At 39.8% G+C, this 15,849-nt stretch overlaps 2 protein-coding genes across 5 annotated transcripts in view; one reads left to right on the plus strand and one right to left on the minus strand.

Moving 5' to 3' along the window:
* Positions 1-4,011, minus strand: part of NVL (nuclear VCP like) — a 95,697-nt gene extending 91,686 nt beyond the window's left edge. The window contains exons 1-2 of one of the 4 annotated variants that reach the window (XM_044762946.2): positions 3,716-4,011; positions 15-88 (exon numbers count right to left, since the gene is read on the minus strand). In XM_044762946.2, coding sequence (XP_044618881.1) covers positions 15-88; positions 3,716-3,772 — 131 coding nt within the window. In that variant the 5' untranslated portion in view covers positions 3,773-4,011. The remainder of the gene's footprint in view (positions 1-14; positions 89-3,715) is intronic. The other 3 variants (XM_044762947.2, XM_070501368.1, XM_044762949.2) reach the window with 3 other exon arrangements.
* A 78-nt stretch (positions 4,012-4,089) lies between these two features.
* The window catches only part of CNIH4 (cornichon family member 4), a 42,516-nt gene continuing 30,756 nt past the window's right edge, over positions 4,090-15,849 (plus strand). Inside the window, exon 1 of the mRNA XM_044762951.2 lies at positions 4,090-4,240. The gene's annotated coding sequence lies outside the window, so the exon portion shown is untranslated. The remainder of the gene's footprint in view (positions 4,241-15,849) is intronic.

Consider the following 15,849-nt stretch of genomic DNA (forward strand, 5'->3'; position numbering starts at 1 on the left):
AGACATTTCTTTACCTATACATTCTTTGTAAATCAGATGCTAAGACTCCAGTGTCCACATATTTGCCACATCTGTTACTGGTGAGGTACTAGGACAAAAAATACAATAAATATGCAAAACTATTTCAAATGCAGTGATTTTAATCGACAAATAAGAGATTGAGCTATTCAAATGTTATACTTTAATGTAAACTTCATTATTAAAGCACACAAGAAACAAATAAAAATTAAAAATCAAGTGTCAAGTCTGGAATCAGAGAATTAACATTATTAATCACTATGACAACACAATGACTAGAATAGCAAGAAAGTAATACGTGAGGGCTTCCTATATCCTAGGTTCCTAAATAGCCCAGAACAAAGCACTAAACTCAAGGGCACAAAGAGGTAATTTAAATTTGAGGGAGCACAGTAATATCTGACATCTACCCAGCACTGCAGGAACTACTAGCCTGAGACACTTCATGGTTTCAACATTGCATCGGTTTTTGATCATGAATAACTTTGTAAAGCTGGGTTTTCAGCAGCTGCTGTAATAAAAAACAAACACTATGCAAAAATCAATGTGGAAAAGGAAATAAGAGTGGCAGTGTCAATCTGATTACAAGGTACGAGAAGTTGCACAGTGCCCAACAGACACACAAATCCTGCTAGTAAGTGACTGTGGTTATTTAAGAATGAGCTACAAATATATTAATTTTCCTTCCATTTTTGTATATTATTCTTTCAAAAAGCTACTAAGTTATTTGGCCTAAATCGTTATTAAGTTGCTCGAACCTAACTACTTAATAAACAGACCCATTAAATTTTACTTTTGGCCTAGGGTCACGACGAAAAAACTTCTGAGAGACAAAAGGCCCTGTAAACCTGCTGTAGGGGCCTTACATACATCATCCCCTTAGTATGCACAATCCTACGAGGTAGATGTTAGTCTCCCCATTTTACAGATGAGGAAGTTTAAATGAGGCTTTTACAAGGTTAATTACAGTCATGCATTGCTTAAAGACAAGGATACATTCTGAGGAACGTGTCATTAGGCAATTTCATCCTGTGCGAACATCATAGAGTGTAAGGACACAAACCTAGATGGTGTAGCTACTGCACGCCTAGGCTGCACGGTACTAATCTAATGGGACCACCATCATATACGCAGTCTGTCACTGACCAAACCGTCATTATGCAGCGCCTGACTACTTGCTGGGCAGCACGTAAGTTACAGGGCCAGATTTCAAACCTGGACTAACTATCAACTTCCACGTTTCCATACTTGCTAGTTCTCCAGTCCAGGTCTCCCACTCATCCAGCAATTTCTTCTCAAGACTCCCTAACACATGATAACAGTCTCTGCATGACTGCCTCCAATGACGAGAGACCAGGTATCCAAAGCTGGGCAGTTCTAGTTAATCTTCCCCGTCTCTGGACTCCTAGAGGATGCCATCATTCACTATAGTTTATTTGGAATTATACATAGTTGTGTACATTTCATATCCACTACAAGTCAAAAAGCTCCTTGATAGCAACAGAAATAAAGCCACTTTAATCTGCTAAGTTTTGGGGTAATTTGTTTGGCAGCAATAGATAACTAACATGCTAGTTAAAAGGAGGCAAGTGAACTATTTGGAAGATGTATAAAATATACAGCCAAGTGAAAAAAGCAAGCAGCAGAAGAGATGCAGAGGAGCCCAAGTGTGTGACTGTTTTTAAAAAAACAAATATATATAAGTGCATATGCATATAAAATCTTAAAAAAGATACAAGAGAAACTCCATACTTACCTCTGGAGAAGCACAGTAAAGAAGAAAGGAAATCTTTCTTTTCATTGTATGCCCTTCTGTCTCTTTTATTTTAAACCAAGAGAACTACTGCTTTTATAATGAGCCAAAGTAAAAGCAACAGAGGGAAAGTGATAATGTCAAATGCTGAAGAGCAGTCACGTGTGGCCAGGACTGAGAAGAGGCCACTGGTTCCGGCCACTAGGAGTCACTGCTCAGATAGCTGAATTGAGTGAAGAAGCAAGTTGCAGGAAGATCCAGAGGAAGAGCACTTCAGTGAACGAAACGCCAAGAGCAGAGGTCCCATGCTCAGCATGTTTGAGAAGGTCCGTGTGGTTAGGTCAGTGTAAGCAAGGGAGAGAGCAAGAGGAAACAAGGAGAAAAAGCAGACAGGGGCCAGAAGATGCAGGGCTTTTTCGGGTGGGTTTTACTCCAGATGCCTGAGAGTCCACTGAAGGATTCTGAGCAGGGCCCTGGCAAACTCCAACTTTCCCTTTAGAAGGATGTCCCTGGCTGCTCTGTGGGGACAGACTTTAGGGAAAACCAGAACCAGAGAGATTAGTTAGCAGGCGATTGCAATAGTCTAATACAGAGACAGCAGTTTGAGCTAGGATGGGTGGGAGACGAGACGGTAAAAAGTGGTGGGGTTTGGAGTATATTTTGAAGGCAAACCAAACAGACTGTTGATTAAAGCAAAAGAAAGGAGTCAGAATGATTCTTACGATTTTGGAGGGCCAGTCCCAGTGGCCTAGTGGTTAAGTTTGGGGAGCTCTGCTTTGGAGCCCCAGGTTTGGTTCATGGGCACCAACCTACACCACTCCTCTGTCAGTGACCATGCTGTGGTAGTAGCTCACATACCAAAAAAAAAAAGAGGAAGAGTGGCCACAGATGTTAGCTCAGGGCAAATTTTCCTCAGCAAAAAAAAAAATTAGCCTTAACAACTGGATGGCTGGTGGTGTCATTTACTGAAATAGAGAACACCAAGAAAGGACAGGTTTGGAGGAGACTATCACAAGTTCAGTTTGGATAAGTTAAGTTGAAGATACCTATTGGACATTCAAGAGGAGATGTTGAGAAGGAATTTGGATATATCGATCTGGCATTCAAGATAAAATCTGCACTGGGGATATAAATTTAGGAGTCATGAATATATAGGTAGTATTTAAAGGTACTAGACTGGATGAGATCACCTCGGAAGTACGGATAGGTAAGAGAGGACTATAAGGATAAAGAAAGAGGAGGTGAGAGCACAGGGGCTCAGGGCACGTCCAACTTTTAGAGACTCGTAGAAAGAGACAGATGCAAAAAGGAGATTGCATAGCGGTGGGGAAAGTAAAAGAAAAACCAGGACAGTATAGCTCCCAAAGTCCAATGTGCAGAAAAATCTCTCCCTCCTTCTAAGAATGCTTGCTGACCGTACCATTCCAAGACATTTACCACACACTGCTTTCTACTGATGATTATGAAAATGAAAAGACCACAGGTAAAGAACCTATCATAATGTCAGATACCTGTCACCTACATTTGTGTCCCAATCTGACCCCGAGTTTCTTGAAAACAGAAATTAACGTATTCTTTATGGCCCCCAAAGCGCCTCGTACAATGTGGGCGTTTGAAGAACGTTTCTGTCCTAACTTCATAAGACAGGAAGCTTTTAACTCAAAGGCCATCTCCACCCTCCTTACGGATCTGGGCTGAGGTCGACCAGATCCGGGCAAGCCCACCAGGCCGCACCCTTCCTGGGTCCCGGGCTCCTCCTTGAAACCCCGGCCCACGACGGGACGGGCAGGCCCCGCACCACTCGCGGAGGAGTGGAATTGTCAACAGACCCACGCCCGACCCAGACGGGGGCAAGCCGCCAGTGAAGCCTCCCGAGAAAGGGCCACCAGTGCCCGTGGGCAGCGAACAGGGAGCACTGTGAGGCCCGGCCGTGCAGATACACACCTGGATGACTCGCTGCTTCAGCTTGTTATCAACGAACCTCCCGGGTCTGGGCTTCATCGCGTCTGTCTCCCCGGCCACAACCCCGGCGGCCGGCTCCACGTGAGCCGGGGACCTTCCCGGGGCTGCCCGCGGCGATCGCCGGGCCCGCTGCACCCGAAATGCGCCCCGCCCGGCCTAGCCCACGCCGCTGCAGTCAGGACTTTTGTCCCGCGAGTGAGGAAAAAAACTCCCGAGAACGAGGAGAAGAGCTGAAAACATCAGGGAGTTTCTAGGAGTCTTATTTTGCAGGCTTGTCTAACAGGTCCTGGATGGCGAGGACCCCTTTGAACGCGCTCAACTTTATTGTTCCCGGCTGTGCGGACACGTGCGCGCGGTGGCTGCCGGGAGGTTCCTGCCGGGGATCTGTTGCCGGCGTCTGTGGGCAGACTTGGTTTCGTTTGTCTTATTCCGGACACACCCTGTTTGGATGCAAAGTTAGTCTTGACCCGGAATCTTAAAACTAAAAGCTGTGGATATTTGAGACGAGTAAGTCAGGATAAAAACACATTGCCATCCTGCTGCTTGCCTTTCCACCTAAATACCCACATTCTCGAGGTCCAAGAACGGGGCTGGGTGTCAAAAGAAAAGGACTGGTTTACCTGGGCAACTAAGCCGTGTGTTAGAGTTGGGAATCGTTTGATCTTGTGCTATTTTCCATAGATAATCTGTTGAGCACATTCAGTGCAAGACTTCAGCTCGATCTAGAAACTGCCCAGGATTTTATTTAACGTATGTGTTTGCCCTAAAAAGTTTATCATGCAGTTAAGGAAACAAATAAAGGGACAATTATTATTAATCGGAAAAAGGAGAAAAGTTACCGGCTTTAGTTTTTTGCTTGCGTGTGTTTTACTCGTGTTCTCAATATTCTTATTTGAGGTCTTGTTTGGCTTATGACAATGTTAAGTGCAGCCTTAGTTGTGTATTAAGGTGTAGAGAGGGGAGGAGAGGAGTGGAATTAAGATGGTGAGCTGTTGACAGCTGTATTTTCTTGCTCAGGATACCCCTGGCTTACTGTCCGTTCAGAGTTCAGATGGTATCACTGCTCTTTTCAATGGTTCTTTTCTGTACACTGACTAAAGTATAGATTCTCACTCTGATATTCAAAACATCGGTCAACTTGGTTCCAACTTCGTTTCACTTTTTTGCTATATGTGTACTCTGCTTTTAGCTAAGTAGCATTCCCTGCGTTTATTCAGTCAATGAATGTTTGTTGAAGGCCTGCTAGGTCACAGGCACTGAGTACAGCTGTGAAGAAAGAGATTCCTGCTTCTATGAGGCTTAACAGCTCTATTGGAAGATAATGTTAATAAACAAATAAATAAATTGTACACAACACTTTGCTTGCTTGCTTGCTTTTTTTGTGAGGAAGATTGGCCCTGAGCTAACTTCTGTTGCCAATGTCCCTCTTTGGTTTTTTTTCTCTCCAAAGCCCCAGTACATAGTTGTGTATCCTAGTCGTCAGTCCTTCCGGTTCTTCTACGTGGGTTGCCGCCACAGCATGGCTGGATGAGCAGTGTATATGTTCTCACACAGGATCCGAACCAGGGGACACTGGGCTGCCAAAGCAGAGCATGGGAAATTCACTGCTGGGCCACTGGGCAGGCCTCCAGCACTTTGCTTTCATTGACGTTTTCTCCTGCATCCAATGCCCTCTTCCTGGCCAGCCTATGACTTTCAGAATCCCAGCTAACCATCTCCCTTTCAGACTTTCCTGATAGTTCCCAAAAGCGCCACCCATTGAACCTTATTGTCATTCATTCAGCAAGTATTTATTGACTGCCTTCCAGTTTCGGTCCCTGCCCTGTCCTTGAGTCTTGTGGGGAAAAGCAAAAGAATTATAATTGTAACTTTTTATAACATCTTTTTAAAGTAGGATAAGCATATAAGTGCTTGATTATATTAAACTTTAGCAAAGATTCCCTACAGCGAATAGCACAAATATAGTCAATGCCCAGTAACTTCTTTACGTAATTTAATTCTGTGCATGCCAAATGTACCACAGAGAGTAAAAACAGGCTGAAGGGCCCAGCAGCATCACAACATATACCAAGCAGCATAGTTTATTGGTCTGTAATTTGTTAGAGAATACTAGTCTACATTTAGGATTGGCTTCATGGATGTGTGACCTGTGCAGACACAAAGGACTTTGTGCTCAGATGGGCCCCACACTTGGTTTAATGCTCTTGCTGTTGCCATCTTGAAATTCTTCATACTTTTTGAACAAGTGGCCCCTTATTTTAATTTTGAACTGAGCCCTGCAAATTATGTGACCCACACAGACCTGAAGTTCTCTAGAATGCTAGCTTCTTAAAGGCAAGGAGTGCGGTTTTCGCCTCTTTACATCAGATGCAGTAGGCAATAAATGAAAGTAAATTAATATGTTACCAATAATAGTATGCTTGAACGTTTTCCGTTGGGATTATTCCCAGCAATTATCGCCCTGAAGACTATTTTACCGTGGCATACAGCTAAACCAAAAAGATTGCTGAATGCTAGTAACTTGAGTGCGTATACATCTCAAGAACTTCCTGCAGTGATTGAACAGTCCTCCATTCTTTAATGGCGCAACCCCCCCTAGTGGTAGTGGCACATTTCACCTTCTGGTGTTCCCACCTTTGCCCTCCGAAACTTTGTATCTCACTAGCAAACAGCCCCTTGTCTAATTGTGCTTTGTAATTAGGGTAACCCATGTCTGGATTTACTCAGAACAGTCCTGATTTTTGCCTGTTGATCCAGCATAATTATTCATAGTATTCCCTTTGTGAAAATAGATGAAAATCACCCAAATGAGAACAGGCAAAGACTATTCAGAGCTTGTAGTAGAAAGGGAGTCAGCCACCATCGCTTGCATTTGGGCAGAGACTCAAAGGCAGGCAGAGAATTGGGGAAGTTTATAGATGAAAAGGGGAAGGCTTCCAGGATGCCTTGACTGAAGACTACTAGCATCTGGAAGTTGTGGGTGGGCTAACTAGAAGCAGAGCATCCTTTGTGACTGGTTAAGGGAGCATATTTGTCTTTCTCTGGTTGGTCCTAAGGTGGAAGCAGGGACAAAAATTAGGGAAGCTGTCAGTTATTAATGGAGTCCTGGCCGCTTGGGGCCAATTGTTCCAGGATTTATTGTTTGGCTTCTTGGATTGTTTGCTAGAGATAGTGGTCTGACTTCCTGTGAGTCTGACTTGTAGCTCTCAGGCTGGCTGCCCGGGTTAGTTGCTGCAGATAGCAGGTTGGCTTTCTGGGCGGGTTGCTGCAGACTGTAAGTCAGAGTTCTGTTTTTATATATGGTCTGGCCATTGTTCGTTCATATAGTTGCTTTCTCACCTTTTTCTCTCAAAAGGGTGTTAGTTTGCACAATACATTATACAGTCACTCTATGTGTAATAGGAACCTGGAGAAAAAGGTGAGAGTGTGCGCATGGCAGAGTTTCCTTCTTGAGGTTCAAAAGGGTTGCCTGCTTGCTGGGAGCTGCAGACTGTATCTGCATTTGAGTTCCTGAGGTTAAGACAAAAATGCTTTTGACTTGATTTATTTTATTTCGTAAAGGCTAATAATTGTTTTCTAATCAAGTTTATCCTCCTTTGGAAAGACCACTTCATTCATGTCCCTAATCTTGAATAGAATGACAATAGCATTTTGAGCTGGCATTTTATGTGTTCAGTTTACAAGTGTTAGTTGTACTGTCTGCCGGTACTATGCTGAAGTCAGAGGATACAGCGATGATCAAACAGATATGGTCTTGAAACTTACGTTCTAGTGAGGGGGACAGGCAATGGCCTGGCAAAAAAATAAACATATAATTACAGAAATGAGAAATCATGAGGATTTCGTAGTCCTTGGGACAATACCTTTCATATAGAAGGTTTTCAGTGGATAATTGTTAGTAAATGAATGGAGATTGCGAAGTAAATAATCTGGGTCCTATGATGGAGCATGACAAAGGGAGCCTACCTTAATCTGAGCGGTCAGGGGAAGACTTTTTAACGAGCTGAAGGGTGCAGGAACTGGTTGTGTTGGAAGAGTTTCTGGTAGAGAGAGTATGCAAAGGCCCTAAGGCAGAAAAAAAGGTGACCTGTTCTAGGAACAGAAAGAGAGAAAAATAAACTTCTTTGTTGTCTAAATCACCATTATTTGAGGTTTTTGTCATTCACAACCAACATTAATTTGAGTGAATATAGGTTATTTGGAGGAATTTCAAAAGTTGAGTCTAAGATTAATGTGAAAGAGCAAATGATCAAGGAGAGCCAAAAGATTCCTGAATAAGAACTCAGTATCATTATTTGTTTTTTAAAAAACTCTTGTGGTATCTTTTTTTTTTCTTGAGGAAGATTGACCCTGAGCTAACACTTGTTGCCAATCTCCCTCTTTTTTTTTCCTCCCCAAAGCCCTACTTGTATATCCTAGCTGTAAGTCATTCTAGTTCCATGTGGGATGCTGCCACAGCACGGCTTGATGAGCGATGTGTAGGTCCACACCCAGGATCTGAACCAGCAAACCCCTGGCCGCTAAAGTGAAGTGTGCAAGCTTAGCCACTTGGCCATGGGGCCAGCCCCTGAGGTATCATTTTTATCTGTAATAAAATGCATCCATTTTAAGCATACTATTTAGTTATTTTTTTAAATTGAGGCAAAATTCACATAACATAAAATTCACCAGCTTAATGATTTTGCAGTATAAAATTCAGTGGCGTTTAGTAAATTTATACTGTTCTGCGAGTATCACCACTGTATAGTTCGAGAACATTTTCATCAGCCCCAAAAGACACCCCCTGCCCGTTAAGCAGTCACTACCAATTCCTCCCTCTCCCTAGCCTCTGGAAACCGCTAAGCTACTTTCTGTCTCTTTGGATTTGCCTGTTATGGACATTTCACATAAATGGAATCATCCAATATGTGACCTTTTGTGTCTGGCTTCTTTCACTTAGCATAGTGTTTCCAAAGTTTATCCAGATTGTAGCAAGTATTGATACTTCAATCCTTTTTGTGGTTGAATAATATCCCGTTGTATGGATATATCACATTTTATCAGTTTATCAGTTGATTGATTTTAGGATTATTTCCTCTTTTTAGCTCTAAAGAATAATGCTGCTATGAACATCCATGTACAAATTTTCTCTGAATACCTTATTTCAGTTCTCTTGGGTATATACCTAAGAGAGAGCTTGCCAGATCATGTGGTAATTCAATGTTTACTTTTTGAAGAACAACCCAACTGTTTTCCACAGCAGTTGGACTGTTTTACATTCCCACCAGCAATGTATGAAGTTTCCAATTTCTCCATATCCTCCCCAAGACTTATTTTCTGTCTTTTTGTTTTTTAATTACAGCCATCCTAGGGAGTGTGAAACGGTATCTCATGATTTTGATTCCCATTTCCCTAAAGTTAATTTCTTTCTTTTTTTTGAGGAAGATTAGCCCTGAGCTAACATCTGCTGCCAACCCTCCTCTTTTTTTTTGCTGAGGGAGACTGGCCCTGAGCTAACATCCATGCCCATCTTCCTCCACTTTATGCATGGGACACCTACCACAGCATAGCTTGCCAAGCGGTGCCATGCCCACACATGGGATCCGAACCGGTGAACCCCGAGCCACCCAAGTGGAACGCGTGCACTTAACCGCTGCGCCACTGGGCCGGCCCCTAAAGTTAATTTCTTAATGGTTTCCCTGGGAAGTACAATTAACATGTTAATTTATAATAGTTGAGTTTGAATTAATATCTACTTAGTTTCAGTAGTATACAAACTTTGCTACTATATATAGCTTTGTCCCCCTCATTATATTGTTATTGTCACATACATTTTTTTTTAAAGATTAGCACCTGAGCTAACAACTGTTGCCAATCTTCTTTTTCTCCCCAAATCCCCCCAGTAAGTAGTTGTATATTTTAGTTATGGGTCCTTCTAGTAGTGGCATGTGGGATGCCACCTCAACGTGGCGTGACAAGCAGTGCCATGTCCCTGCCCAGGATCCGAACCAGTGAAACTCTGGGCCACCAAAGTGGAGCTCACGAACTTAACCACTTGGTCACGGGGCTGGCCCCTGCACATACTACATTTTTATACATTGTGTGCACATCACCGGATTTATAATTATAGTTTTATGTAGTTCTGTTTTAAATCATATAGCAAAGAAAGAAGAATTACAAACCAAAATTACATTAACGCTAACTTTTACATTTACTTATGTAGTTACTTTTACCAGAATTCTTTATTTCCTCTTTTGGTTTCAAGTTAATGTCCTTCCTTTCTGCCTAAAGGATGGGCATGCTTTACCTTTTGTTGTAGGGCAGATATACTGGCAAAGAAATCTCTCAGTTTTTGTTTATCTGGGAATGTTGTAATTTTTCCTTCATTTAAAAAAATTTGATTGTGGTAAAACACCCATAACAGAGTTTACCATCTTAACCACGTCTAAGTGCACAGTTCAGTAGTTAACTATATTAACGTTGTTGGGCAACTGATTTTTGCCCTGTAGAACTTTTTCATCCTGCAAAACTGAAACTCTGTGCCCATTGAACCAAAAGTCCCCATTTCCTCCTCCCTCCAGCCTCTGGAAACCACCATGCTGCTTTCTGTTTCTGTGAATTTGGCTACTCTAGATACCTCATATAAGTGGAATCATACAGTATTTGTCTTTTTGTGGCTGGCTTCTTTCAATTTAGCATAATTTCCTCAAGATTCATCTATGTCGTAGCATGTGACAAAACAGTGTTTTCAAAGGCTGAATAATATTCCATTGTATTTATAGACCACATTTTCTTTGTCCATTTATCCATCAGTGGACATTGGGTTGCTTCTACCTCTTTGTTAATGTGAATAATACTGCAGTGAACGTGGGTGTGCAAATCTCTCTGAAATCTGGCTTTCAATTCTTTTGAATATATACCCAGAAGTGGGATTGCGGGATCATATGATAATTCTATTTTTAATTTTTTGAGGAAGCTCTATATTGTTTTCCATAGTGGCGGCACCATTTTACATTCCCAGCAACAGTGTGCGAGAGTTTCAATTTCTCCACATCTTCACTAACACTTGTTATTTTCTGTTCTTTTGATAGTGGCCAACCTGATGGGTGTGAGGTGTTATTTCATTATGGTTTGATTTGCCCTTCTCTGATGATTAATGATGTTGAGCATCCTTTCAGATGCTTGTTGGCTATTTGTACATCTTCTTTGAAGAAATGTCTATTCAAGTCCTTGCCCATTTTGTAATTGGGGTTTTTTGTTGTTGTTGAGTTGTAGGAGTTCTTTATATATTCTCAATGTTAATCCCTTATCAGATATATGATTTCAAATATTTTCTCCAATTCCATAGGTTGCCTTTTCATTCTGTTGATTGTTTCCTTTGATGCACAAAAGTTTTTAAGTTTGATGTAGTGCCATTTGTCTATTTCTGCTTTTGTTACCTGAGCTTTTGGTGTCATGTACAAGAAATCACTGCCAAATCCAATGTCATGAAGCTTTCCTATGTTTGCTTCCAGAAGTTTTAGTTGTAGGTCTTACATTTCCTTTACTTTTAAAGGATAGTTTTGCTGGATATAGAATTCTTAGTTTAGAGTTTTCTTTTTTTTCTTTTTTTAGCATTTTGATTATGTTATTCCAAAGTCTTCTGGTCTCCACAGTTTCTAATAAGAAATCAGCTATTAATATTATTGAGAGTTCCTGTATATGACTAATTATTTCTCTCTTGCTGCTTTCAGGATTCCATCTTTGGCTTTAAATGGTTTGATTATAATGTGTCTTGGTGTGGATCTCTTTGAGTTTATCCTACTTGGGACTTGTCAAGCTTGTTGGATGTGACAATTCATGTCTTCATCAAATTTGGGAAGTTATTGATCATTATGTTTTCAAATATTCTTCCTGTTCCTTTCTCTCTCTCCTCTTCTGGAACTCCCATTATACATATTTTGCTATCTTTGGTAGTGTCTCACAGGTTTCATGTAGTCTGACCATTTTTCTTCATTCTTTTTTCTTTCTGCTTCTCAGACTAGGTAATTTCAATTGACCTATATTCAAGTTTGCTGATTCTTTCCCTGCCTGATCAAATCTGCTGTTGATACCCTCTATGGAATTTTTTTTATTTCAGTCATTTTCCTTTTCAATAACTTCATTTCTGTTTGGTTCCTTTTGATAATTTCTATCTCTTTATTAATTTCTCTGTTTTGTGAGACATTATTTTCACAGTGTCTTTTAGTTCTTTATGCATAGTTTTCTTTAGCTTTTGAGCATATTTTAAAGAGGTGATTTAAAGTCTTTATTTAGTAAACCCAGCATCTGGGCTTCCTCAGAGACAGTTTCTATTAAGTTCTTTGCATCCTGTGTGTCGGCCATGCTTTCTTGTTTCTATGCATGCCTCATTTTTGCTGTTGTTCTTGTTGAAACTGGATGTTTTGAATGTTGTAATATGACAACTCCCTTCCCAGGTTTTATTGTTGCTGCTTGTTGCATTTGTCATTTGCTTGTTTGGTTACTTATCTAAACTAATTCTAAAAAGTATATTCTTTGTTGTGTGTGGCCACTGAAGACTCTGTTCCTTTAGCTTAGTGATCAGCTTGTGACTCAACAAAGATTTCCTTAAATGTTGAGATTCAGCTGTTTTTCCTTGATTAATCCTAGGTGTGAGTGCTGTAAACTTTCAATTATTTTCCAAAATTCTGATAAAGTTGATTCTGACCGTTTTTGCCAATTTACTTGCTGCTTTTGTGGAGGGAGAGACTTTTGGAGTTCCTTAGTCCACCAGCTTCACTGATGTCACTCCAATTTAATTGTTTTTAACAACACGTGGACCCATGCAGGCAATGGAAAGCTAGAGATAATTTCCATCAACCCTGAAATATTATCTTATGCCACTTCCCAGCCAATCCACCATCCCCTAGAAATAGGCCACCACTGATATGCTTTCTGGTACTATATATTAGATTTTAATCAGTCAGATTTTATATAATAGAATCAAATAGTATATACTCTTTTGTTTCTGACTTTTGTTCAACATAATGTCTTTGTAATTTATCCATGGTTTGCATATACCAGTAGTTCATTGTTTTTATTGCTGTGTAGTATTCGATTGCATGGTTACACCGTAATTTTTTTACCCATTTGCCTATTCAGAATTGTTAGGTGATTTCCAGTTTTTGGCTCTCTCCACTATTTTTAAGTGCACCTTTTTTCATGTTACCTTAGATATCTGAGCCTCTTTTCTTTATGCTTTATTTTGTTCAATTGGTAGTTTGCTTCTGTCAGTGTTTCCCTTGTTCAAGAACATATTTTGTTGACATTAATTGCAGATCTTAGAAACCCATTCCACCTGTGCAGTGTAAATGTGAACGTAAGTGAGATCCTGTGTATAAGCACGGCCCGGACTTTAGATTCTGATTTTTTGGGGGGGACTTTTTCTACACAAAGTGAAGCTTCCTTGATACTTCTGTGTGCTTATTATAGCTCTCTATTAATCTTAAACTCTTCTTATAAATGGGGCTGCTCTATAGGATTCCTGTAATTTATGCCATACCTCTCCTGCATAGGAGGTTTTGGTCTTGGATTCTATTTCTTGGTCTTGGGTCTATTTCTGAACTTGTTACTTTGTTCCATTTATCTATGTGTCTCTACTTCCCTACTTGGACATTAAGGTCCCAGCTTGCAATGGTTGTGATCCATACGTAATTACAATTCCCTCATGAGCTTTTCAGCTCCATTTCACTGTTCTACTCTGATCTGGGTTTATGAAACTGGGGAAACCCCACCTTTTAATTAATGAACTCAGTGTTTATTTTTTTAATGCTGCATTTTATGTGGAATTTCTTTGTGTTCAGCACCAGGTAGAAGACAGGTCAGTGTGGTTCATTGACACAATATTCAGTCAGTATTGATTGAATTTCTCCCTTAGAATATTGGGAATATTACTTTCCTGCTTTACTGCATATAGTTACCAATGAAAAGTTTGATCACAGTCTTTTCCCTTTATATTTTTAGAATTTTACATTTAAGTCTGATTCCATTTTGAGTTACTTTGTGAATAAGGTGAGGATTATGGGTCAACATTCACTTTTTACATATGGAAGTCCAATACTTGTAGAACAATTGGTTCTGGAAAAGATCAGTGAATTGTCTTTGCACCTTTATCAAAAAATAAATAAATTGACCATATATGTGTGGGTCTATTTCTGAACTTGTTACTTTGTTCCATTTATCTATGTGTCTCTACTTTCATTAATATCACAGTGTCTTGATTGCTGTGGTTTTAGTATATCTTCAAATCAGGTAGTATGAGTCCTTCAACTTTGTTTTTCTTTTTTAAGATTGTCTTGGCTGTTATAATTCCTTTGCCTTTTCATATAAATTTTAGAATAAGCTTGATATTTCTATACAAGAAATCCTGCTATGATTTTGATTGGGATTGCCTTCAACCTATAGAACAGTTTTGGAAGAATTGACATTTTAACAATATGGAGTCTCCTAATCCATGAACATGGTATATCTCTCTATTTATTTAGGTCTTCTTTGATTGTTCTGTCAGTGTTTTGTAGTTATCACATACAGATCCTGGAGATATTTTATTAGGTTTATCCCTAAGTATTTTATGCTTTTTGGTGATATTGTAAGTGGTACTGTTATTTTAAAACTTTGATTTTTAACTGTTTATTGGTAGTGTATAAAAATACAATTGATTTTTGTGTATTGACTTTGTGTCCTCCAACCTTATTAATAAGACAGTCTACACAGATAAAATTGATTTTCTCCTTTCCAGTTCATGTGTAATTTTTAAAATTTATTTTTATTATTATTGTTTTTTACTGTGGTCATATTGGCTTATAACATTGTGAGATTTCAGTTGTACATTATTGTTTGTCATACACCATATAAGTATGTCCCTTTGCCCCTTGTGCCCACCCTCCACCCCTCCATCTCCTGGTAACCACTAATTTATTCTCTTTGTCCATAAGTTTGTTTATATTCCACATATAAGTGAAATCATATGGTGTTAGTCTTTCTCTGTCTGGCTTATTTCACTTAATATTATGCCCTCAAGCTTCATCCATGTGGTTGCAAATGGGACAATTTTGTCTTTTTTTATGATTGGTTAGATTCCATTGTGTATATATACCACATCTTCTTTATCCAATCATCCATCGATGGGCACTCAGTTAGTTTCCATGTCTTGGATATTGTGAATAATGCCTCAATGAACATAGGGGTGCATAACTCTCTTTGAATTGTTGATTTCAAGTTCTTTGGATAAATACCCAGGAGTGGGATAGCTGGGTCATATGATATTTCTATTTTTAATTTTTTGAGAATCTCCATACTGTTTTCCATAGTGGCTGCACCAGTTTGCATTCCCACCAGCAGTGGATGAGGGTTCCCGTTTCTCCACAACCTCTACAACATTGGTTGTTATTTGTCTTGGTGATTATAGCCATTCTAATGGGTGTAAGGTGGTATCTAAGTGTAGTTTGATTTGCATTTCCCTGATGATTAGTGATGTTGAGCATCTTTTCATATGCCTATTGGCCATCTGTATGTCTTCTTTGGAAAAATTTCTATCCATGTCTTCTTCCCACTTTTTGATTGAGTTGTTTGTTTTTTTGTAGTTCATTTGTGTGAGCTCTTTATATATTATGGAGATTAACCCCTTATCAGATATATGATCTACAAATATTTTCTCCCAGTTGGTGGGTTGTTTTTTCATTTTGACCTTGGTTTCCTTTGCCTTGCAGAAGCTCTTTAGTCTGATGATGTCCCACTTGTTTATTTTTTCTTTTGTTTCCCTTGTCTGAGTAGATAGGGTATTTGAAAAGATCCTTTTAAGTGTGATATAAAAGAGTGTACTGCCTATATTCTCTTCCAGAAGTTTTATGGTTTCAGGTCTTACCTTCAAGTCTTTGGTCCATTTTGAGTCTGTTTCTGTGCATGGGGAAAGATAATGGTCTACTTTCATTCTTTTGCATGTGGCTGTCCCATTTTCCCAGTACCATTTATTAAAGAGGCTTTCCTTACTCCAATATATGTTCTTGACTCCTTTGTTAAAGCTTAGCTGTCCATAGATGTGTGGTTTTATTTCTGGGCTTTCAATCCTGTTCCATTGATCTGTGTGTCTGTTCTTGTAC

Source organism: Equus asinus, chromosome 30, assembly GCF_041296235.1.
Source record: "Equus asinus isolate D_3611 breed Donkey chromosome 30, EquAss-T2T_v2, whole genome shotgun sequence".
NCBI classification, from domain to species: Eukaryota; Metazoa; Chordata; class Mammalia; order Perissodactyla; family Equidae; genus Equus; species Equus asinus.